This window comes from Rhea pennata, chromosome 12 (genome assembly GCF_028389875.1).
Source record: "Rhea pennata isolate bPtePen1 chromosome 12, bPtePen1.pri, whole genome shotgun sequence".
In the NCBI taxonomy this organism is placed as follows: Eukaryota; Metazoa; Chordata; class Aves; order Rheiformes; family Rheidae; genus Rhea; species Rhea pennata.
The window spans coordinates 12,070,812-12,096,241 of record NC_084674.1 but is presented as its reverse complement, the minus strand read 5'-3'; the positions used below and the strand labels follow the sequence as shown (position 1 = coordinate 12,096,241).

At 46.5% G+C, this 25,430-nt stretch overlaps 1 protein-coding gene across 2 annotated transcripts; it reads right to left on the bottom strand.

Moving 5' to 3' along the window:
• Nucleotides 1-8,864: 8,864 nt before the first annotated feature.
• KLF15 (KLF transcription factor 15) lies at nucleotides 8,865-25,199 on the bottom strand. Of its 2 annotated transcripts, none has more exons than XM_062585274.1 (3): nucleotides 24,969-25,199; nucleotides 19,478-20,585; nucleotides 8,865-13,265 (listed from the first exon to the last, which is right to left on the bottom strand). In XM_062585274.1, the coding sequence occupies exons 2-3, from the start codon at nucleotides 20,518-20,520 to the stop codon at nucleotides 13,097-13,099; spliced, it is 1,212 nt and encodes a 403-aa protein (XP_062441258.1). In that variant the 5' UTR covers nucleotides 20,521-20,585; nucleotides 24,969-25,199; the 3' UTR covers nucleotides 8,865-13,096. The 2 variants fall into 2 exon arrangements, with proteins under 2 accessions (XP_062441258.1, XP_062441259.1); XM_062585275.1 differs by lacking the exon at nucleotides 24,969-25,199 and adding an exon at nucleotides 21,665-21,729.
• Between the last annotated feature and the right edge of the window lie 231 nt (nucleotides 25,200-25,430).

Genomic DNA, 25,430 nt, shown 5'->3' with positions numbered 1-25,430 from the left:
GAGCAGTCCCAAGGAAACAGCCCTAGCAAGAAAACACCGAAGCTCAACTTCGCTGTTGCACTATTTCCCAGCTGTTTGCTGAAGCCAAGCTCCAAGGAGGCAGTGTGTGTAGGAATGCACAGTTTGCACTGAGAAAGGGGCTGGGAAGTATGCTTGCACGAACTGTCTGTCATCTTTCCTTCCTACAAGCTAACTGTGATCTGAAGACCTGTAGCTGTCAGGAAGTCAGCTCCCTCTGCGCTCAGTAACCTGAAGCTCTGCGAGCGAGTGGTAGCTGCTCGCCTTGCCTGCCTTCCTAAGGCAGCACTTGCTCAGCAAACACAAATATGTTTACTATGGAAACTCTGTACTTGCCTTACTGCACTCACTCTCTGCCAGGTGTTTTGCTTTTTATACCCACAGGAGACACAGAGCCATGGTCTAATATAGAAATATAGGTTCGTGTGTGTGTTTATTAATAAACAGGTGGGCTAATCTATTCGCTTGCTGCCTGATTTGAGTGATTTATTTAGTTATTTTTAGACCTGTCAGGCAGACAAACTCATGAAACAGCCACATGAGGGACGGGCTATTGTGATATACTCAGACTATATCCACAGCCTGATGTTTCCAGAGAGAAAAAGAGGATATTTAACTACAAGGGAAACTAGCACCAGTCAACCCTTTCCTCTCATCTGTCTTAAACTTCTGTCCTCAGTGATGTTACTGTGAATTGCTGAAGGTGGAATTCAATGGCCAGGTAGACTGTGACTCCTCTGAGGACTGCAGCAGAGAACTACGCTTAAGCATCCTGGTAGCATTACACAGAGCAGCATATTTTTGTACAGTCTTTGGAAAAACAGAATATATGTAAGAAGTCATGTTTTTATCTTCTGATATAAAAGAAAAGGAGTTGAGATACTGGGTGCACAGGCCAAAACTCTACAGGGGATGTTGGAAACAAACTACATAGCTACATGACTGAGGCACTTGATGCAGGAAGGGATGAGCAAATGATGCTACAAGATGATAAGAGGCTATAGCCCTCAGTGTATCCTTGTCTCCTCCTCCACACTCAACATGCAGACCAAACTACCTCTGCTCCCGTTAGTATCAGGCTGTGCAGGGGTTCTTCCAGACAAAATCACCTTAAAATCTAGTAGTGTCATTTCCAAATGAAGGAGAAGATAAAATATGAAATCTCTTCTCCTCAGGAGGCTGCTCTCACTTCAGGAGAGTGCAGTCCTACCTGAGCACAATAGACGAACAAGAATGCAAGGAGAGCATCTAAAGAAGAACAGGCAAACAACACGGGAAGCGGGACATGAAACAACAGCTCCTAAAGCATTACAGGTCATTTGGGGTCTCCCCAAAGGTTTCACTCTAACAAGGCCATTCCTGCTGGTTCCTGGGCCCTGCCTCCCTCTGACCATTGTACAGGGCCTCCCCAAGGTGGCTGCTGTGGGTTTCCTGCCCGCTTGGGATGAAGACTCAGCTGAAGAGGCACTTTTGCTGTTCCTAGCATCCTCCCGCTACCCTGTTGCAATAAACAGGGCTGATTGTCAACTTCAGCCAAATAAGCAAGTATAAATGCCAGTAAAACAAAACATTGCATACATCTCTCATCTGGAAGTTATTTTTGTTTGTATTTATGTTCCTACATGTTGTCAGGGTGATGTCTGGGCTCAGACCCACATGTGGAAAAATCTGGACCGTGCCCCATACTAGGAAATGCTCTAGCTCAGAGGCCAAACTGTTTGCTCCTCCTCACCTTCCCCCGCCCCCCCAACAGCCTAAAGGTCTGCCTTCACAGTTCAGAGCACAGCCTCTTTTATTCAGCAAAGAGAAAAATAAAGGACTAGCAAGAGGTTTACTTTTACAGCTTGACACTGGAGCAGAAGCAAACCCTTGCTTTTGTGTGCAAGAAGAGAAGAAAGGAGCAAGGGCACAGAAAGGAGCATAAACACATGGGCCACGCATTGTGCCCACAGCCTAGGACCCACCATCTGAACTGAACCAAGGACAGATCTTACAATCCCCTAGAGAGATCAAATGCAGAGAGGACCCTCGACTCAGACACCTCAGATAGGGAGAACCTCAGCTTCCTCCCACCCTAGCAGAGCTCATCGCTGCATGGGCTCAGACACCAGCGAAGACTCTTCACCCACCAGCCTCAATCTCTTTTCCTCAGGAGATCCTGTTTCTTCCTTCCACATGAAACAAACAAACAAGAGAAAAAAAAAATAGCAGGTTCAACCAAACCAGTCATAGCCTCCCTCAACCCAATACCTGCTGTAGCGTTCATCACTCACAAATCTGCCATTGCCCATTACCTGTTCCTTCCTTGCTCACTTCCTAAAGGAGTTCACTCCCAAACTGCCTCCTGACTACCTCCAAGCTGTAGATACCCCATTGTCATCTCCCCTGTCTGAGTTATTTCTCAGGTTCTAGAGGAACCTGGCAATCCGCTCAGCTGAGACCTCTGATTATCTTCAGACCCCAATCAGCATTGCAATTCTGTCCCTGGGCCAGCCCCAGCAAGCAAAGTCTGAGTAGAAAGGTTGCTTGATTACGAACTGAGGGTGAAAACACAGCTCTGACAAATTCAGCAAAGCTTTTGCCTTTGCTGGCAGAGCCAGGATTTCACCTAAACAAGAGCCCTTTTTTTCATCTTGGTCTCTGCTCTCAGAGCCTGAATGGGATAGGCTCCAAATCCACATCTCCCTTACCAAACTGGCAGCCACAGGCTTGCAGATTAAACATGAGGCAGGACGTCAACAGCTACAAATCATGTTTCCACCTCTGTCAAGAAGGCTACCTCTGTTGGAAATGCCCTGTTCCTGTCCCTGTGACCATCTGAAAAACGAGGGGAGCTAATGGCTCTGCATTGCCTAAACAATATATTTGATAAGCAAAAACAATGTGTGGTCGAGGGTATAGCTTAGAAATGACTAGAATATGATCTTGCAGATTTAAAGATCTCTTTTTTTCTCTTTTCTCTCCAGAGTTCTTCTGTTTTTTCCCTCATGAAGGTGGCTAGCAAAGAGCATCACTAATCAGATATACTGTTCTGTTATGGCTGCCTCCATATGAAGATCCTAAAAACTTTTGTTTAGTCTTCAATCCTCTTTAGTGTTGTTGTACTTCCTCAGAGTATGAAAATGGCTTTGAGATAGCCTTCATGGGTGAAGTTTGTGTACTGGCACTAGGCAAGGAGAATAGCAAATGGCTTTTATCATATGGTTGCATTTAGAGGTTGCAGACATGGGACACTGAGGTGGATATTTTCTGAATGTAAGCAGAAAATGGTGGACTTTCTGCCTTGAAAATTGTCTACTAGCATGAAATAAGTCTTGTTACAATTAACTTTTTATGCTTTGGTCATAAAAATCACATTTTGGGGGTTGCTGTGACCCAGAAGCCTGGATGGACTCTCATGGAATCCAGGTCTAAGTCCCAGCATAGCTGTGTGACCACAAGACCAAGCATAGCAGGGCCAAGGGATCAATCTAGCAACTCTGGGACCTGAACTAGGACACGCAGCATCTCTACTGCCTGGCTGCCACCACATTAACTATTGTGCTGTTGCTCTTGCTCCTGCTCTCTCTCATATCTTTTGGTGAAGATTTTCAATTTTTTTTCTAATGAAACCAAATTCTTCCTTTCCAGGCAGCCCCAAATTTACTTCCTTTGTTCCTCTACCTCTTTAGACTGCCAGATGACTCAGGCTCTCTTTCACTCTGCAAAAATACTACGTGTATGACACAGAAACCCTACTTGGGAGGTTTCAATATAGGTTACGTATACCTAGTCACTCTGAATAATAATCTCTGTCTCAACAGCACGTCATCACCCTAGAGAGTGACTAGTTATTTGCTGAGCCGATAAACTGCCTTCAAAATAATAATTAGAACTCTCAAAACTAAAGTGGAGTTTATTAATTCCGATGCAACTTTCCTAGTTCCACAAGTTGAATAAAAGATCACAATAACCATCAGAGGTAGAACTGGACCAGTTCTGCTGTACTAACTCTCAAAACAGGAACTCTTACGCAATGTAAAATGTTTGTGTTAATAGATAACAGCTAGATAGCTAGCTGACATACAGTGAATCAATGATCTGTTGTTTTCTTTAAAACAAATGTGTTTGAGAAGACTCCTGATCAGCAAAAAGTATCAAATTTAAGGAAGGAAAGGTTTCAGGAAGATGAATAGGAAAGGATAGAAAGTTGGATTTTAGCCCAGAAAAACCTCAGAGGGTGCTGACCAGCCTCCTTTTGATCATTCATAAGAGTAAAGTCTTAAGCAGCCTAGAGGTGCTTTATGGCATGGTAAAGTCAGCAATAAGAAGAAATCAAGCTGAACTTCTTCTTGCCATTTACTGTGAGAACAAATGTGGTTCCCAGAAGATGGAGAACATGAGCCCATTGGCAGAGATCACTGAGGACTGGATTCACAAGAACTCAAAGTAACAAGCAAATGCACCCAGGTTGTTCCTCTCCTACCCGCGAGCCGCCTCACTGTATTGTGTTCCACAGGATCCTGCAACAACTGCAAGGACTAGGGCACACCTCCTCCAGCCTCACTTGTGCTGAGCCCACACTTCAGCAGAGTGAATACATTTGTCATCACTTGTGCTTGACCTCATGGTTATCGACGGCACAGACCTCAGGCTTATCCAGAGGGCTGAAGGGCATACTCCCTTCTCCTTATCATACCTGGATTAATTGCATCTATATGTGAGTATAGGTCTTAAAATCACACCAAGTGATTCTGGCTGTAATTAAGGCCTGGGTCTGTGAAAGTGGTACATTTGGGTTTACTCTACAGCTCTGCCACAAGCTCCTCAATAAATCTTGGTCAAATCAATTAAATCTTTTTGATGGCCTTGCACAGTTAAGTTGACAGTTACTCTTCAGGAGGCTTGCAAAGCTTAATTCCCTACTGGGGAGCATGTTGTTGTCCTCATCTGGAAGACACTAGAGAAGTGCCAAATATTATTATTAATTTAGCACAGCTAATTTGTTCCACCAAAATTAGAGTGAAACTGCAGGAGCAAAGTGAGGAGGATGGCTCCAGCTCTCTCCGGCTTCACAGTTATCTACCCACTAGGGATCCTTCACAGGGTATCAGGTATCTACCATGAAGTCATCAAGATCCATTCTAATTTGCTACCCATTTCTTGAGGCATGACAGGGATTGATTTGCATTAAATTTTCATGGATGTCACTGATCTCGCATACAAGCCTGGATTATCCACAAGGCTCTGCCAGTAATACAGAGTAGAGGGTAAGCACTCCAACAACCAGGCAGTCCTTGAGAAAAGTTGTTAGCTTCAGTGCCAAAGAAATCCCACAGCCTCCTGCAGGGAAATGTGTTACTAGTATGTGTTTATTTATCAGCTTCTGGAATACATTGTGAAGAGACAAAAGGTACCAGGTGGCAGGTAAATGAACACCCTTCAGTTGTGCCATTAATTCCTAGGAAGCAAGAGGAAGAGCTTACCAGCAAACTTGTCAGCTGTGAATCACTAACTCAGCTTTCTGAGAGAGGGCAGATCACTTGTCATCCCATCCCAGCCCTCCTCAGCAGAGCCATAGGCAGCTGGTGGAGATGCCAAAGCTGACCTTCCCCAATATTTTTTGCCACTTCCCTTCTGAAAGTCAATCCTTTCCAGAAGAGAGCATCTACTTTTCCCATATCAGAAGCCGTTTTCACCTCAGGCAAGACAGAGAGGCACCATTTGGAGCAGCTGGATTCCCTGGGGCAGCCGTGCTCCAGGATGCCCCTATCCACATCTCAGCTCCGCAGTGCCATAGCCAGATCCCAGAGTCGGCACTGTAAAGCTGCTTCCCAACCCGGACTCCCGGCCGGGAGCCCACCTGCTCTTGCGCTCCCGTCCGCGAGCGCAGCCTGGGTATTTTTCCAGCTGCCCTGGCTGCAGGATGGCCGTTCTGACATAATGAAATTTCCAAGCCCTTTGTCCTCCCAATGCATTATCTGCCACTAGGGACACCCAGCCTAAATTAATCTAATTCCAGCCAGCTCTCTAAGGTCCAGGACATACTGTCCATGGAAAAACAACACACGTCAGAGAAACAAAAAGTGAGAGACTACCTGGCTGCCTTTTATAGACTTCTCAGAAAAAGTCAGCAGCCCTTAGCCAAACCTGAACATTCGTGACACTCCTTCACTTATGGAAGACGATTTTATTAAATGCCTGGACTCTTTTCAGCCCAATAGCCCGATCTCTGTATTTGCAACCATAGTGCTGGAGTAACTAGCGGGGCCCAAGCCAGTGCCCACTGGAGTAAATAGGGGAAGCAGGTGCCAGAGGCTTTTTTAGATACAGAACAGTAATTCATTGTACCTTTCTTTCTGAGGATTGCTGGACTCCTTTTGAAACACCACCCTCGGCCACATGCAAAACAATTCCTGGATAGACATTTCCACCAAGGAACTCAGCATGCTTTGTAAATATTGAATTTCCCAGTATCTGGGTCATATGGATAAATAAGATTTCTGTTTAGGGAAACCAAGGTGGGGGATGTGCTAAGATTGATTCAAGGCCTCTCCAAGAACCAGCTGCAGAAACAGGAAGAGGAAAGTGGTATCCTTATATGAGGAAGGTCTTGAGAGACCAACAGCTGCCTGCCAGCTATCCAAGGCACAAGCCCCGAGACTATCCTCCTCTAAGCCCCTTGCCATAAAGCTGCTGTTGCCCCAGAGCATGATACACTGGCAGCTGCTTTGACACTGGCTGCTAATGGAGATGACTCTCCTTCTGCCACATGACAGGCACAAAGGGACCCTATTGCTCTACTTGTTTTGGAAGAGGCAGAGGATGAGATAGTATCCGTTAAGCCACAAAGTTCTTCAGTTTCTGTCTTCCTCCCTCTGCTCCCTTCCAGAAAAAAACAGGCCACGTTCACCTTGTTTTTTCTCTCCCTTTCGTAATGGTTATGACTCTAATATGAACAGGGGGAGAGTTGCCCGACACACACTGGTGCAAGCAAGACGAGAGCTGGCCTTCCCAGGCCAGTTACTTGTCATTCACGTATTTCACTCCCATTTTACTAACGCCTTGGCTGTGGCACTCCGCAGAGTTGCAAACGCTGCCCTCCGTTCCTGCTGGCTGGAGCCTTCTTGGATGTTGCTGTAAACCGCAGGCTGCTCAGATAGCAGGCTGTGGCTCAGCAAAACACAAGCCAAAGCACACATTTTCCTTGGGGCAGCACAGGTGAGCTGATGAAAGCTCTTCACAGTAGCTTCCTCTGAGGGTCTAGCGGCTCATCCAGCCTTAGCTATGGACGAGAGCAAGTACTTACACAGGCTTTGAGTCTGCCTGACCACAAAACCATTGGAAGTGGTACTTGGGTAGGGATTGCAGCAAGAGATGAAGGGTGTGCTCTAGCTCCAACTGGAGGAAGATCTGCACTGAATAGACAGAGCAAATCTGAGCACTCACTTGTGAGATGCTGAGCACCAGCTAGCTACAGATCCTGTGATATAGTAACATCTGATAAGAAGAGTCACTAGGCCCCATCCCTGTAGCTGCATGCAAACACACACTAGACATAAAGGCCAGGAGATTGCTCCCAACATCTATTTTTCACATACCATACACCTTCAGACTACCCCACACCTCCCCAAGCAGAGATTAAAAGCCACAAAAACACTGAAGTCCCAGAAGGAACAAGCAAGAGAAGCCAAGGCCTTGCCAGGATAAGAGGTGCCTGCCTTAGCTAGCAATTTTTTTCCTGGATAACCCATGACAGTCACAGTCCTTGGCTTGTCCTGAAGTCCGTGGGAGCTTAGCACAGCTCATTCTTTAAAAGCAATGTCTCTGAATAACAAGAAAACAAAGCATGGCAATTACTGAAGTGAGTGAATAACAAGTTTCATAGGTGCTGTCAGAAAGAGAGAAGGAAAATCCCAGCCTGCTCCAAGCAGCTTTCTATGTGCATTGGCAGGTCCTTGTATTTCTCCGAGACAGAGGGCAGGTTCAAGCCAAGTGCCTGTGTTACAGAATGTCCAGGCTTACATAACCGCAAGGGGCCCAGGGTAATCATTAACACTAGCTTATTGCCACTGGCTTTGTGCTGGAGTCATCTGGCTGTTTAGATTAAATGTACAGTGGTCATTTAGACAAGGAGAAGGCTCCCAGCACTGGGATCCAGTGGAAACAACCCCCCGGAGAGGGCAGGAGACTGATGCAAATGTTACAGACTCTGAGCTGGAATACTCCTCCAGGGAGCCAGGTTTGCCACCTCCCATTATACCCCCTGCTCCATAAGCCGGTTCACCTTTCATGAGGTTCAGTTCCTCAAGTTCCCTCCAAGTTGCCAGTGGAAAAAGCCTGGCATGACACAGAGGTAGGGAGAGCAGGACCAGTTCCAAGGAGCTTTGCCTGGGTGAGTCAGGCACACTGACAACAAGCTCTCGTTTCTCTCCTTGGCATCCTTTCCAAAGGTAGCCATTATCAGTGCAACCTGACTTTATCTCGTGCCCCGTCTTTACCTTTCTTTGCTTATCTAATGTCTCACTTAGACGTCCTGTTACTCTTTGCCTTCTATAATCTGCCATGTGTTATTGATGTATGCTCTGTGACCATGTCTGGGGCAAAGGAGATTTGGGACTTCTTGGTTCTATTCCCATTTTCCCTCTGCTTTGCTGTGTCATTTTGGACTCATCACTCCACTGGTCTCCATTTAGCCACAGGTCAAAGAAGTGGGGTTTCCTTACAGAAAAATCACTTTCTTCTTTTTCCCACTGCTTATTCCTTATGTTGCCTAAAATACTCTTTCCAGATGACAGCTTCTCACCTCCCCTAATACCATTTTTTTCATCATTAATGCTGATGAATAGAGACTAAACAGCCAGAAATTGCCAATAAAACCTTTTAGAAACATACACAGCAGCAGCAAGTGCTATAAAATGGATCACAATTGTCATATGAAGTACATAACACTGCACACATGTCTATCCACATTTCAGAACCCCAATTATAGATGTCTTAAGTCAGCAAGACTTAAGCATATGCATAACGATGCCAAGCTGCTTTTTGCCACATAGAGTTGCTGAACCAGGGACAAAATAAAGATATATTCAGTTGTGGCATCAAAGCATCAAATATATGTTTACCTTCAGGTGCCTAAAGAGTAATTAGATTTAAGGCAAGGCCACATTTGTCCCATGAGCCAGCAAGACCTATAGCAAGGCCCAGGCAGGCAAGTAATGCTAAATAAAACAAATACCAAAAAAATCCATTTGGAAGCTTCTATGGGTTTTTTTGTGACAAAGCTCTGAAAAATCATCAGTTTTCATGCAGAATAAACTCTCCTTTCACAACAAATACAACCCTACTCTTTTGAGCAAAACACTGCAATGTTTACGTAAACTTAAATTTCCTTGAAGGTAAGAATTACTTAGCCAAAAAATACTCCACACAAATCACACTCAGAAAGTGGACTTAAAACAGGAAAAAGAGAGAGAGAGAGAGAGAGAGAGAAAGAGAGAGAGAGAGAGAGAGAGAGAGAAATTGAGAGAGAAAAAAGAGAGAGAGAAATAAGTGTTCCATGGAAAATATTCCAGGCTAAAACTTAGCTTAGATCTTAGATTTCTATGCTGCTGTTCTCCAGCAGCAGATATTTTGGGTTACTCCACTTCAGCTTTAAGCATTACAGAGAAATGATAACTTCTGCCCCAAGCTTCTTGTAGGGTGAATTTCACAACATTACAGCAATATCAGAACTCCAAATGAGATGGGGAGGAGACTGAGACGCTGGCTAAAATAAAGCAACTGGTCTAATATATAAAGTCGATAGGGTGAGAACAGAAGGGAATCGGAGATCCTCTTGGTGCAGGTTTGCTAATTAAAGCGCATACGCAACTAGCAGTCTAGCATTCTTAAATGACTGTTCTTGGGTTTCTGATCTTCATACTATATCTTAGGAGGTAACAACAACATGGAGCAAAGAGAGCTTACTCTGACATGTCCTTCAACCTTCTTGCCAGACCCACAGATGTTTGTTAGAAAAAATAATCAAGAATTTGGAGGTTCCTGGCTCATCAGCTAGCATTTTTTTGGTGGCTATGCTTCAGGGAGCAACTTTTTAATCCTTAAGTGCCATTAGTTTCATAGTCATTGTTTCTGGGAGAAGATCTGGACCTTCTGCGCCATTGCTCCAATGGAAACTCAGGAGGGATTTTAATGCCATTAACATTTCTGGGTTCTTCTTCCAGTGGAGGCCAAGCAACCAAAAGCACAATGCAAGAGTTGCTCCAGTTTGTGGATCGCAAGAGCATCATGTTCATGCTTGTATTGTTAGGAATGGGAAACAATGGTGGTTGCAAGGCACGGCATCTTCTCCTGTGGGTTGAGGCATGCTTCATACCACAAATCCCACACATCACTCTTCCAGACATGGAATTTAGAGAAGAGCCAAATGAAGCACCTTGGCACCAAGACCTCTGCCATACTAAGGCTTTATTTCACCATCTAATCCTTTGACTGTTATTGTTATTACTTGCTTCTTCCATCCAAGGATTGCATAAATATAAATTAAATCCCACAATATCACCATGATGCATTATTACCCCCGTTTTATGAGAAGGGGAACTGAGGCACAGGGCAATCACATCCTTTGCACTGGGTCACACAGTTAGTCACCGTCACAGCCTCAAATTCTCAAAGCCTCCTCCTTCACACTGATCACCAGAGCTTGAATTTCCTCAAAATCCACTTGCACTAATTTATTAACCACAGTTTTACTGTGGCTACAGACCTGTTTCACAGCAGTCAGAAACCACAGAAGGCATTTGGGTCCCACAGCAGCTGCCAGGCGAGGTGTGACGACTCAGATGAGGGGCAGCTGGACCATCTCTCACCTCCCAGAACTTCGGCAATTGGAGTGCTGCTGAGCACTGGTACAGCAGTCTTCATGTGGACCGTAGCAAGCAACCTTTCCCCTAGCATGAGATTTCTCAAATGGGGAAAGTCTTTGAAGGCACCTTTAGAGCTCTTCCATTGTCTCCCTGTTACCCAGCACCTGAAAAGTTACATCCAGGTGAATCAAATTTTCAAGTGCTAACGTCTTGATTAAAGAGCTGGCTACAAAGGATATTAATGAATAATAATTTCAAAAAGGGATTTAAAATTTCCATTTTCATTTTATTGTCAAAGTAAATATATTTTTATGAAGAACAAAAGAAAATATACAGAATTGTAACTTATGTACACTGGTTTTATAGGTATTTTTGTTTCCAATTTACACAAATTTTGATACGTTATTAAAAGATATTTTATATAGATATGCATCTATGTACAGTTTTATTTACATACATTCATAGGATGTGATATAAACCAGTCAATAGATGATAATTCATTTATATTAATTTCTAGAGGACAAAAGGAATGCATTCGCTTTAGCTAGACCTACCGCTCTTACATACAGCATAGACTCCTGCACTACCTAGCGCTAGAATTGCAGTGTTCTATTTCCCATTTTGTCAGCAAAAAGACAAACAGATGCCATCTGTGAATGGAAAGGAAATGCAACATCCATTATAAAATTGTTTCTAATTACTGAATCCTATTTTCTTCTAAAGCTTCTTACAATCGCCAGAGTTTAAAAGGAAATACAAAACAAGAAGAAACACAAACATAATGACTTGCCTGCTACCATCTGATTATTTGTTTAAATTCCCTTCTTAGCCAACTGCCATGTAAATTTGTTTCTTTTGGCTACTGTTCTCACCCATTCACCCACCCCAGCTGTGTGGAGCTCTGACATGGCTGTCAGTAGGAAAAGAAAAACACATAGCACTTACGATCACCCTTTGACAGAAGATCTCACGGTGGTGTCACACCAGGTTATGATGCCTCCCAACCTCCCTCAGGAACTGATATGCCTGGCAAGACCCCGACGGATGGATGAGGAAATGGAAGCCAGCCTGGATGCTGGCCAGTGAGGCATGAGCACCCTTGGCTTGTGTGGGCAGTGGGCACTCAGGGCGCCCAGTGCTCACCGAAGACCACCAGGCACTTCTGGAACGGGTGCTCCAGTTTCTCCTCCAGCAGCACACAGAAAGACAAGAGCAGAGACAGGAGCTGAGCCTCACAGTTCTGACAAACAGCATCCCGCAGCTTGTAGCACTAAAAAACATCCCTTCTGCTAAAGCAAGTGGACACTTCAAACAGGTGCCAAAGGAAAGCAGAGCTTCCTTCAACACATGAGCCTCCCTATACCCTCAGTGGCAGCATAGGACAGAAAAGCATGCACATAGCATCTGGTGAGCTTCACTGAAAGGCCTCCACTCCAAGCCAGTTAATCCAGTCTCAGCTTCTGAGTTTGCCTAGGATCTGCCTTTGCTTAAATATATATATATATATATATGTATGTATATGTATGCATGCATGCACATATACAAACACACACATATATATACACATATTTTATATATTTATATATAAAATCAAGGAAGAGGCAAGTGTGAGCCAGAGAAACCCAAGTGGCTAGGAGATGCATTCCAGTCCTCTCCATGCCTTGCCTCCCCCGACTCCCACTGTTCCTCCTCCTGTTGCCGGCCCCTACAAATGCTTGGCTCTGGCAACCCAAAAACAAAGGAGTTGTTTTCATTTCAAAAGGAATTTGCTGTTTCCAAACTGGACAAATAGAGCAGCTTAATAAAAACTGACAATGAATGGCCTGTACATGAGCAAAGCCCTCAGGAATGCCAGGGCTATAATTAACTAGCAGCAAGCAACTCTTACATTTTCCTGTGCAGCAGAAAACAGCTAAAAATAAAACACTGTAATTTCCAAAAGAAGCAGCAGCAAAGGAGGGAAAGATAGAAGGAAAGGAAAATAACATCCTTTTTTTTTAAAAAAAAAAAAAAAAAAAAGGGCAAAAAGGAAGAAACACCCCCTCCCCTGACCCAAAAGAACTTCATTCTCATATCATGGTTAAAGGACATGGGACATAGACATGGTGGTATCAAGTAACAGCATTGACTGTTCTGAGAAGACAAATAAATTATCACTAGAAATATAGTGAGAAAAGTGCTGTCATCGGCTGTTCTAGGACGGCTGGGTGGGAAGGGGAAAGTGGGACCAATCAGTTCACAGAGCGGACGGAGCGGTTGCTTCGTGGGAACCGATGCACCTTGACATGTTTGGACAAGTGGTCACTTCGAGCAAACTTCTTCTCACAGACAGGACACTGATATGGTTTCACCCCCGAATGGGATCGTCTATGCCGGGACAGCTCATCTGACCTGGAGAACCTGCAAGAAAAGAGAAGCATTTTCAAATAACTGGAGTTTTCCATTGCTAATTCTCTCACAGTCACATAGCGTCCCCTCACATCACTGGGAGACTCTGCTTGTGGCAAGGCCCAAATTCTCAAATGAAAGAACCCAGGACACACAGAGGCGGTCTGGTCCCAATCAGCAGATGTCAGCAGTGATGGAAACACACAATTAACAACCTCATCTCACGTAAATTCTGAACTTGAGAGCAATGCATAGAGGCAATGTTTGTGCCTCTTGCTCAACTCCCAACACTATGGCTACAGCTCTACTAAAACAGCACTGCTCTCACTCCCCAGCACCTCTGCCAGATCCCTTCAAAGCTTGTCCTGCAATCTCTTTCCTGCGAATCCAAGCATGGACCTTGTCAAACAGATATAACAACATCCCACAGGTGAGGTCTACTCCAAGCTCACACTGGCGCAAATACAACAGCATATCCCATAATTGTGGCTAATTTGAGATGGACCCCCTAGATAACAGCCAGACATATTTGCTCAGAAGCTATTTGCCTTATTAGATCCAACTCAAAAACTGGCCTTTGCATTTTTTCCTGCTGGCTAAATAAACAGTTATTAGCATCTCAGTGTCAGAGATACTAAATGTTATAACAGCTGAAATCCAGGCAGGCCCCAATGGCCATTAAAACGGTTACTTCATAGGCAAATTAAAATAAAGATTGAGCCTTTAATTACACAAAATGTCTCCCAGGAGTCTTTCCATCTTCAATCTCCACAGAAAAATCCCCAAAATAGCCATCACCAATCCCACAGGATTTACTGAACACCAATAAACTAGCTAATCTGCTGGTCTTAGCAGCAGAGCTGGCTCTTTTTCTAGCTTGGACTTGACTGGGAGACACAGGGTTAACGATGTCATGCTAAGACAGCCCTGTCTGGACAGTGCAAAAAATTTGCTGCTTGACAAAGGGTAGTTAAGTGTTTTGTTGCCAGAACAGTAACAAAGAGCAGTACAGAAAGAGAGCTTGCAAGAAATGGTATCAGCTGTTTATTTACAATAAATAAATGAAGTCATGGGCACTAGCTGAATAAATGGGGGAAAGAACATGTAGAAAAATGTGCCCCTCTGGAGCAAAATATCACGTCACTAACAGGGTGAATATGCTATTTTTATGAAAGGGGAAAAACAGGACCACTGGGCTCCTATGAATAAGTCCTTCATGCCAGAAAAATAAGTTTCCACATAAAGGTTTTAATTAGCACTGATCTCCTGCCACCAGTTGAGGAACAGGATGGAGGCACTGGGAAAGCTGAGCACGGCTTTTTCGGTTCTCATAGGTCTTCAGTCTGTAGCTGCCTGCTACCCAGAGACCTTGCTTCACTGCTGGCACAAAGTAGATGCAGATGCCAGCTTTGGGGAAGGTACAGTGTGGATCCAGCTCTCCCAAGGGCATTTTTAGGAGAGATTCCCTCAACCATTTTTCTTATTTTTTTTCACCTTGTCCTTGCTTTGGTGTCGCCATGGTGAAAGAGCCAAATTCACCATCAGGAGCAACTGGCTGATCTCCCAATAGAGCCATCAACCCGTTCCTTGGCCATGATCTGATGTAGCCTTTAGGAACAAGGCATGAGTTTCTCTTCTTCTCAAGTATCTGCATACACTTGCTTTCTCTAACACCCCTACTCTTTGCCAGCCATAACTTCCCAAAATCTCAGTCTAGAACTGGGAGCAGCCATGGCCAGGAGCTTCTCCCAAGTCTCCAGCAGTGAGCCAGTCTCCATGTAATGTCCATAGACAGACTCTCTTACAGAGCAACAAATAAGTAGGATTTTAAGCAACTTTCTAAAGAGGGCGGGATGTTGCCTGTGCAGGCTGTCTCATCAGGATTTCAGCGTCCAAGCTGGACAAGAACAGACCTGCTGCTAAGGGTGGCAGCTACTTCCAAGGGAAGAGGTATCAGAGGGGGAAAATCTCCTTTGCAGAAGCCATCCTCACATTATGTACAGACTAGTCCCTCAAAGAAGGAGTAAAACCAGATGTGGCCAAGCTGCCTTGTCCCATGTCCTTGGTTGCTGAGGTCACCATCTGGAAGAGAAGTGCGGTAGCACAGGGCTAATCCTGCATAAGTGAGCTGCAAGTGCATTTTGATGGGAATCGCACGGATGGTGGGGAAGAAAGAGGCACATATCAGGAACGAGCGGCTGTGCTCGTACTCTGGGAGCTCGGATGAGTTCATTCGATAAAAATACACTCTGTCTCATAACGATGTCCTTAGCTGAAGAGGCAGGAATGTTGCAATACTGTTCCCCAGCAGTCACGGAAAGATCAGCTTACGGAGCCCACAGAAATAAACCTCGAGCTGTCGGTGTGTTTACAGAAAAACAACGCAAAGGTTAGGACAAGGAAGCCTGAGAAGATCTGGTGGCCTGGCTCTGCAGGGGGTGGTGAAATTACATTTGCAGCACGTTCTGGCACTGAAACCAACCCAAGAAAGCTGTAAATAATCCCATGAAGACTGCCAAATTTAAAGGAAAACGAGGTACCCCCAAGGAACATTTAACCAACCAAATGCACTGCCATTTTCAGGATTCCTCCTTCAAAAGGGGGGAGAACTGGGAAACCCAAGAGCAATTGGAAGAATCTGCTTCACCTCTCTGTCTAGCGGGACCCCAAAGGGCCTGCCACCATATCTTTCTTGGAGGCAAATCCTAGAGGTCCCCAATGTATCAGGCTCTCAGCCATATGAGGACATTGCTGTGCAGACCACAGGGAGAGAATAGTTGGTCACCCCAACCTCGTCCTATGCAGCTGTTACCCCAGCCAAGGCCACCGGCAAGTACAACCCCACAGCTGAGACTAAGCTAGGTTGTAGCCCTCCTCAGCCTATGGAGGAGAGACTCTGGATCTGTCCTGCTGTTCCACAAAGCGACTGAGACAGCTACAGCAAACTCACGCGCCTCCTACACAGCCTGGAAACCCCTTCGTGCAGCGCTAGCAAAAAGTGCCCCTGCAAGACATCAGCCCCAACCTGCCTCACCAGAGACCTCAGCTCACATCATCCCCTGAGCACTTGTCCAGTCCCAGGCATGCTGCTGGCTGCAAACACGATAAGCTTTTAAATCCTCCCTATCAAACCAGGCAGAATGTGTATCAGTCTGCACTGAACTTCTTCCTGCCAGCGGTGAAAGTGGAGATAGCGAGGTGTGATCCCCTTTGCTCTTCCCCCAGGGAGAAGGGGCTGTTCAGCCCAGGCACCATGAGTCATCCCCCCGCACGGCGGCTCAATCCCACCGGCACTGATCACCACTGCGGCTTTGCACGTCATGCGGGGGAGCAACCATGGGTGCTGCTGCTGCTTCCCAACACGACACGGCTGCGCAGGACCGGCCTGCATTTCAGCCTAGCTTTTTGGTCCGGGCTGCATCCAGGGCAGCATCAACCAGGGGCTGCCGCGTGCCAGCAGCATAACCCGGCCGGTCACGGATCAGCATGTTAACCAGGACAGCGGGACTCTGGATGCGACGGGTCACCGGCTGCTCTCGAGCTCCTCATCTGCACGCGGCCAAAACCAGCTCTTGCCACGGGCTGAGCAAAGACGGAAGCGAGCAGGGTTCAGCCTCCTCCGGAGAGGAGCTCGCACTGCTGCCCCAGGCGCGGGGGCTGCCCCCAGGATTCCCCGGGCGCACACCCATACATTTAAAGGACTGATGCAGCAAAACGTCCCCTGCAGAGAGCAGGGAAAGCGTTAATGCCCCATGACGCCACTGCTTTGTGCTAGGCGACATTTTGTTCCTTAATACCATATTCAGCAAGCTCAAGTCTTAAGTGTTTTTGGTGAAAAATAAATATTCAAACAAGCGCAAGAATGTGGGGGGCAGGAGCAGAGCCTGGTGGTGCTTTTGTACTTAAATTCATTGGAGATAGTATAAAACTGGGAGCGAACACAGATTCCAGACGTATTTGACTTAGTCATGTGAGCTCGCAGCTCCCTCCGAACGCCTGGAGAAGGTAAACATGCTTTATTGAGGACAGAGCACCGGGTAACGCGGCGCTCAGCTGGAGGCAGCCTGCCGCGTTGCTGTGGCTTGGCCTTTGCTGGCTGCCCAAGCCCCCAGGGACGCACGGGGACCTCGGGCCGGCGCACCAGCGAGCTGCGAGTGCAGCTCCTGCAGCGATGCCCTCTCCCACCACGGACCAGAGCCTGCAATGTTTAGGGGCGCTGGAGACTGGGATACCAGTTCGGGCTGTACAAACGCAACAACAGCAAAAAGAAAAGAAAAATAGGAGTCTGAACTACTCTTCTGGCAGCCGTTTGTGGACAGGACAAGTATTCTTTGTACCTAACTTAAATTACTCTCTCACTCTTGTTGGGCTTCTCATCTTTAAAGAGTTGTGGCAGGGGTGAAAGCCTGGGGCACTCTGAACCTCCCTGAGCTGCCTCACAACCAAGTCCCGCTTCTCAGGCGCGCTTCTCCTTGTACCATTGGGAGAAGGCAGGCAAACCAGGCCTAAATTCAAGCTCCATCCCTTACTACTTCATATATTTTCGTGGAAAACACCAGTTCTGCGATAAGGCAGAGCTATACAAGGTCACCCAGAGACAACTCTTTAGACTTTTGATCTCGAACCACAAATGTTACTGGGAACTTTGGTATAAACCTCAGTGCAGATCAATCAAATGTGCCGTGCACATTTTTCACAAATAGGAGGGCTTTGCCTGTGTCCCAGCTCAGGGAAAGCCAACATGACACCAGGCATAGTTGCAGGCAGGAGGCAAAGCTTTGCATTTGCTACTTGTTGCTTACACTGACAGCCAAGGGAAGAGAACTGCATGCCTCAGCTACAGGTCAGGGCTAAAACAGCCTCTGCCTTACGGGTCCAATCAGTAAAATAACCTAACTTTCATTTCAGCACATCCCAAGCACCAAGTCTCGGAGCAAGGCTCGTGAAAAACACCACCAGTACAAAATAACGGAAAGAAAGTTGTAACCAGTTTGTAGGACCGCCATAAACCAAAAAGCGGAAGAAAAATCAGCGAGAAAATTGGTTGCATTGAACCACTCGGTCCCTCTGATGAGGCCCAAACTCCAAACTGCTCTGTTTTGAGAGCAGAGGATTCAGCCGCATTCTGACCTTTTCCCTCAAACCAATTCAGGCATCTCTAATTGCTACATGTCTCACATACTTGCATTTTCACTCAACCCTCTCCTGTTACTTTTTACCTCATCTGTTCCCCATGATCACCACCCATTTCCTCATTAGACATTGCTCGCAGAAGCTCTGCAGGGTATTCTTTGAAAGAAGTCTGGTTTAATTTAATACAAGGGAGTAAAGATTATGTTTTGCTTCCCTCATAATTTGTGGTGCTCTTTGTTAACACTTGCCAGCAGGCAGGCCATTAGCACAGCTAATTGGAATGAGGGAGGTGGGTTTCCAGAGTTTCCCACCAAAAAATAAAAAATTCAGCTTGTTTTTAAAATTTGTAGTTTTTTCAATTTGCATTAAAAGAAAGAAAGACTTTCTATGACATATTCTTCTCAAACCTGCAATCTTCCATTCAAGCAATGTTTCAAGGATTAATTTCACTTCAGCCTTCTAGTTATGTTGTTACATCTGATAGCTTTTTGCAACTTTGAGAGGCACCCACGCACCTTTCTGAACCAACGCAGAGAACATCACCAGCAACATTTCCAGAAGGAGTGGGATGGAGTGTGTTCTCTATGAAACTGCACAAAATACTGGACGTCTTAACCCATACATTTATCACAGCCCGTCACTGGTCACGCACGGTGCCATGCAGTTGGACCTGCATGCAGTCGTGCACACATTCAGCCCTCAACCAACTCGCTCATCTACAAGTCTCAGCCGGTACATGCCCAGCATCTGCTGCAGCTGGTGTGTTGCAACAAGACCAATGTGACTGTAAGGCACTGCCTGCAGTGGCAAGCTTAATCTATGCATCTTGAAATGAAATATTAACTATTGATGATATATATATATTTTTTTTTAAAAAGACACTTGCACAACTAGTGCCAACAGGTGATGCTCTGCTATTCAGTTGATCAAAGCCCTTGGATCATCTAACAGGAAGAAAAAGGTCTTAACTCAAACCAACTGAGCAAGTTTTGGGCACCAAAAATTGTTTGTAAGTCTATAGACTGCAAACCTGCTTGCTCCAGTGAGCAGGAGGTGAGGGGGATTGAACACTGCTGCATCCCAATACTAACCTCCATCCGCAACCTGGCCATGTGCATGCAAAAGGCTTTTCTCCTGTATGCCTTCTCAGGTGGGCTTTCAAATGGCTGCTTTTCGTGTACATCTTGGTACAGCCAGGGAAAGAACATTTGTGCATTTTAATGAGTTCTGCTGCAGGGTTCTTTTGAAATTTCTGACCCATGATGATTCCCGTCTGACCCTGGATCATGCCTCCTGGCCCAATTGGCTTGGCGGCGATGGGGACGGGAGCAATGCGGACAAATTTAGAGGACAAGTTCAAATTGGATGACTGAACTATCTGGGGCACAAGGGCAAATGTCTGCCCTTGGATGTTGACTAGGAGCTGTGCAATTTTAATATTCTCTTGTGCTGGTCCTTGGGAACTGGGGCTTGTGTTGGACTCCTGTTTGATCTGTACAGGCTGGATTTGGAGCATAACTGGTATACCATTCTCCAGGGACATTCCTCCATTTGAAGCCTGGCCACCTTCTGTTGAGCTGTTCAATTGTTCATTTTTACTCTCTTTTAAACTAGCGCTGGGTACCATATGGTCTTTTTGCTGTATCGAAGCAACAGAAACTTGGCTGCAAGCTCTCAAGTCCTTGGTCTCACTTTTAGGTCTTTCTCTGAACTCCAGCTCCATGTTTTCCTCCAGAAATTCCTCAATTTCCTCAAGTGTAGGCTGAAATGGTCCAGAGTCTTCCATATCCACTGCAAATTCAGGCAACCTAAAATACTCCTCTTTCACTATTGGCTGAAATCTCCTTCTGTCCCACCAAGATGCAGCAGTGTTCCCCAAAGATGCCTGAGACAATAAGTAGTCTAAGATACTGTCCTGGCTTTCAGCACTAGACGTGCTCCCGTAGCTAGAGCTGAGAGCCTGGGAATCCGGGCTGGAACAAGAACAAAAGCTGGAAGAGTCACTGTCATCTTCTGACACGGGTGAGGGCAGCATTTGGTAGGACCTCACCCCTGCTGTCATGTCCCCAAAGTATCCAAGAGGAGATCTTGTAGATGAAAAAGATTCATCAGTAGGCAGCAAGTGATCCACCATTCCTGGACGATCTCCTAAGAGTATCCCAACAGCATATACCACGCAGCAAAAGTTCAAATAAGAGCCTGAAGATAGGAAACAAAATAGCAACAGTCAGAAGTAGGGTTTAATCATTTAGCTCCACAAACTAAACCTTGTAAAGCCCTCTAGCTCACAGGAACGTCCTAAGCATCCAGTCTCTCTGAGTACACATGCTGCTACATGCTTTGATATGCCTGTACCACCCCCTAAGGACTGTGAGTGCCTAAGCATTTTCCAGGATTGCACCACGTATTTGCAAAAGAATTCTTTCAGAAATCATTTCACAACTGTGCGTGCTCTAGATTTACAGCTCCCTTCCAGAGTATTACTGGCAAAAGAAAATAAATTATGGGCTTTCACCTAACAGCGAAACCTAGAGCCAAAGAAGGGAATGGAGAAAAAAAAAAAAAAAAAGTAGAAAAAGTGTTGAAATTTTTACCACCCCAAAAAAACAAATAAAAAATGAAGTTTATTGCTTGTGGCCATAAAATGCAAATCCCTTCCTTATCTTGTAGGTTTCCACTGACTTTATTTTTAACTTCCTCAGTTCCACAAATATAGGCTAATCAGCATAATGTACAGATCAATCTGTCAGGAGCCAAAAATATTTGCTGTGCTTCAGCATTTACGAGGTGGATTTTCCCCTCCAGATGTAATGAATCAGTGTGCCAACGTCATCATCACCTGCACTGCCCTTAATAAGGTTGGCACAGTGCTGAGCTAATTACCACGTCCTGGCAAGCCAGCTGGTTGCTGGGTTCACCTCATCGCTGCATGCACCTATCTCTTCGGGTCCGGAGATGATCCGAACCTCCGGCCAGCGGCTGAACGGGGAAGGCTCACGTGGGTGCCCAGCATCACGCTGACCCGTGGCGGGTGCCTGGGCTCCAAGTAGCCCCGGTCCTGCAAGCCCTTGCCCACACAAGCAATAGCCCTGTTGCAGCGGCAGAAGTGCAAAATCTGCCCTTCACAGATCAGTTCGCCCTGAAAGCGGTGCAAGTCCGGCGCGTGCTCAGCTCAGCAAGCTTCCTAGAAAGGTTCCTGGGCAGAGGAAGAAGGAAGGGTGCCTACATATTTGTTTTCTTATTTTTTCCTCCGCAAGAGGGAAAAAAAAAATGCTTACGGGCTGGAGCCTATGTCTCTTAAGGAGCAATCGTGGAGACCTCCGGATGGAGCGAACACTGGCCCTCAGTCATTCGCTCAAGGTGACTGATTGAAAACAGAGCTGTATATGTGCATAATAAAACAACTCTTTCTGTGGAAGGTATGCGGACTGCAGAGATAGAAGTCATTTGATCAGCCTATGAGGCTGTGTGCGTGTGTGTGAATTGGGAGGCATGTGACCCGGCGCGAAGGAAATGCCAGTCAATCTTGTTACACGCTGTCATTTTCCACAGGCTCTGCCGCTGCGCTTTGGACGTTTTGCCATGAATAGTCAATAGCACCCAGTTTTGCAGAGGGAAGGGGATGGTTATTACGACTATTCCAGAGCATCTTTGCTGCCCGGTCTCCAAAATTTGCCGTGTCTCTGCCTTCTCTAGCGAAAAAATCAAAAGCCCTTTCTGTGCTCAGCGCCGCAGCTAACGCGGCACAACGTGTTTTACACAATACCCTTAAAGAGCTCCATCCCGTTGGCAGCATCTATTAATATTTCACAGGAAATAGAGAGGAAAGATATATTTCTTAAAGATACAGCTTCCTCCTTCATACACACATGGAGGAAGTAGGGGCAGGGTGGAAGAAGGAGACTTAAAAGTAAAATTGCACATTTTCCTGGTTTGCATGAGCTGTCAGTCAGCTATTCCTCTGAACAGATAATGAAATATTCACATGTGCTGAATACAAGGAAGTTCAAACAAAGGTTAGTGGCTCTGTTCTGTGACCTTAGCCTATAATCATTTCTTATAGTAAAAGTGAAGAGTCAGAAGAGCTGAAATATTTGCAAGACACATGCCACCTACTTTTTTTTTAATTTCAGTGTAGATGAAAAGTTACTCCAGCAGAAGTCACAGAGCTGAATTATTCCCATTTTTTGAAACATAAAATCAGAATATGATTTGGAGAATTTCTCACTGACCTCCAGTAAGCATTCACCCAAGCATCTTTTTCTTGCTTGCACCAAAAATTGGTGACTGCTATGCAAAGTGGAGAGCAGAATGGAGGGCTTGCAGCTCATCTGGTTTCTAGCTATCCTGTGCCTGCCTTGTTCCCACCTGAACCTCTCAAGAATGGTGCTGTGACTAAAATCTGAAATGCAACCCACTTTTTTTTTCTAAAAAACACTGTCTTATTGAGTATATTCACGGTAAAAATGAGTGTGAATGAAATGTGTGCACCAAAAACATATGTTGTTTTTTTTTTTTTTTTTTTTTTTTTTTTTTTTTTGAAGGTTTTTTAAACGCCTGGGAAAAGTAGGAAGTCATTTCTTCAGGAAGATACATATCAAAATACCCATTGATTTCAGTGGGAATAGGACTGACCCTTAACTTGAGTAAAAGCTGGAAGTGGAAACAAGAGTTTAAAAAAAAAAGAAAAAAAAATACGTTACATGCAACATTTCTCAGTGGAAACTGAGAAATCTTATTTCCCCATCTTTTTTAACAAGATTCAATGTCACTTGGTCTAACTGGAGTCATTTTAAGAAGGTGGGGGACTGTCAGAGGCAAATAGATCCAGGCACATTACAGCCAGATCTGCTTTCTGTGCACTCTCAAAACTTGCACAGCAGCCAGGAAGATTGAGGGGAATGCAAGGAATGCAGGATCAAGCCCAGGCTATATTTTATCCTAAAGGCCAGACTAACAACTAAAAGACTTTCATCCTTACTTTGCCTGAAGACACAGCCAAAACCAGAAGCTTCAAAAACAAAAACAAAAAGGCCAGGGACATGCAAGCTATTAAAACCAATGATGCCATTTAGAGAAAACGTTCCATCCCTAGGAGCCCTGAAAACACGTTATAAATGTGACAACAGAGCGCAGTTCCTGAGCCGCGGAAAAGCGGTCACTTCTGGAGTGAAATTCAGCAGCCCTTTAACAGCGCATGGCAACACGATGGCCTCCAAACTTCTCAGAGCTCCCTGGGTTGCTCTGATGTCCCTTCTGCCAGAAACATGTTCTGCTTAAAATTTGTCCATCTAATCGCTAACTGAAAAGGAGCAGGAGAAAGGGAGAGAAGCATGTTCTATCTCAGTGTAACAAGTAAAATGTTAAGTCTTAGGAGCTTGCTGAAAAATACGGGGATATTTCCCAGCCTGTCATTTCAAGTGGGTGCTTTGAAACACTTTTAAGTCCAGCTCAACCGATAACACCAACAGCATATGTTAGCATTTGATACTCACATACGCTGCCGCTCCTTTCCCACATACATTGCTACAGCTTCTTCTAGCTTAGCACTAATCTCTTTAGGGTTTTTTCCCCTCGTTGTTTCCTAGAAGATTTTTAAATCTGTTCAAACTAGCTCCTGTGTCCATCGATTTCACGCACAGAGCCATAAAGCAGACCGTAAACTGCTCCATGGGCCCAGCATTTCCAAGAAATTTAAACGGAAATGCATTTAAAAAAAAATCGGGAAATCCCTTTGCTCCCAGCAGCCCAGGCAGCGCTCTGGGGGCGCAGAGGACTGTGCCCCGCACACGGGGGGCAGCGGCCGGCCCCCACCCCCGCCAGCATGCATTTGCCAATGCCCCCCGCTCTGAAAAGCTGCGGAAGCCATTCAAAAGCCCTATTTTCTGCAAGCTCTCCACCACCACCACCCCCCAAAAAAAAAAAAAAAAAAAAAAAAAAAAAAAAACCACAATAACAACAACAAAACTTCGGCTCCTTGAAGGGGAAACACTTTATTTGCAGCAGCCGCGGGGCCGGCGGCGAGCGAACAGCCCCCCCCGCCCCGGGCCGGCGCCCATTAAGCGGCCGCTCACGCCGCTCGCACCGGCGCTTCCCGGCATTTCTATGCTAATTTCCCATTAGTGAATGGAGCCCCTGAAACGAAGCGCGGGGATTAGCCGCGCCGCGCAGTGAAAGCGGGCCAGGGGTAGCCGGGGGGGCGATTCCCACCCCGGCACAAGCACTGCGAGGTCTCCACGGCTGCAAAGCTGCCAGCAGTAGCATTTCCCCCCCCCCCCCCTTTCTTCCGTTTTTTCCCCCCCCTCTTCACCCTTTCTTTCTGCTCCTCCATCCCTCTCCAGGCAGGTTTAGGTCCCCCCCCGCCGGAATGACCGCGAGTAACCCCGGCACGGCCAGGCCCGACCCCCCCCCCCCCAAGGGCTGCCTGCGGGGGCGCCCCAGGCTGCAGGGACCCCCCCCCCCCCCCCGGTGCCAGACAGCGGCCGCACAAACACCCCCCCGGGCCCGGGGTGCGGGGGCACCGCTGCCAGGACACCCCTCTCCCCGCGCAGATCCCCGCCGCGCCCGCACGCACACCCTTACCTGAACTCCTCCGCCAGCCGCGGCAGGGTGGGAGGTGAAGGAAGAGGCGACAAAAATAGCAATAAAAACGCAGAAACAGCAATTAAAAACAACAGCAACAACAACCACCCGAGGAGCGGCAGTAAAAAGCGCGAAGCCAACAACAGCCGAGCGCGGCCGCGGCCGGGCGCAGCTCCCCCGGGAGGCGGTGCGCGGCTGCGGAGCGCGGCCCCGCGCCCGTAGTACTATATCCCCCTCACATGACGGGCGCCCGGCGGCGGCGGGGGAGGCCGGGGAGAGGCTCGCCCGCTGCCGCCGCCCCCATTGGCCCCGCGGCGGCGGGGGCCGGGCCGCGCCGCGCCTCAATGGGAGCCGCGGCCCCGCCCGCCGCCGGCCCGGCCCGGCCCGGCCCGCGAGCGCGGAGGCAGCGGTGGCTCGCGGAGGGTCACGGTTTTCATCCGCTCCGCGGGCGCGGGCCCGGCG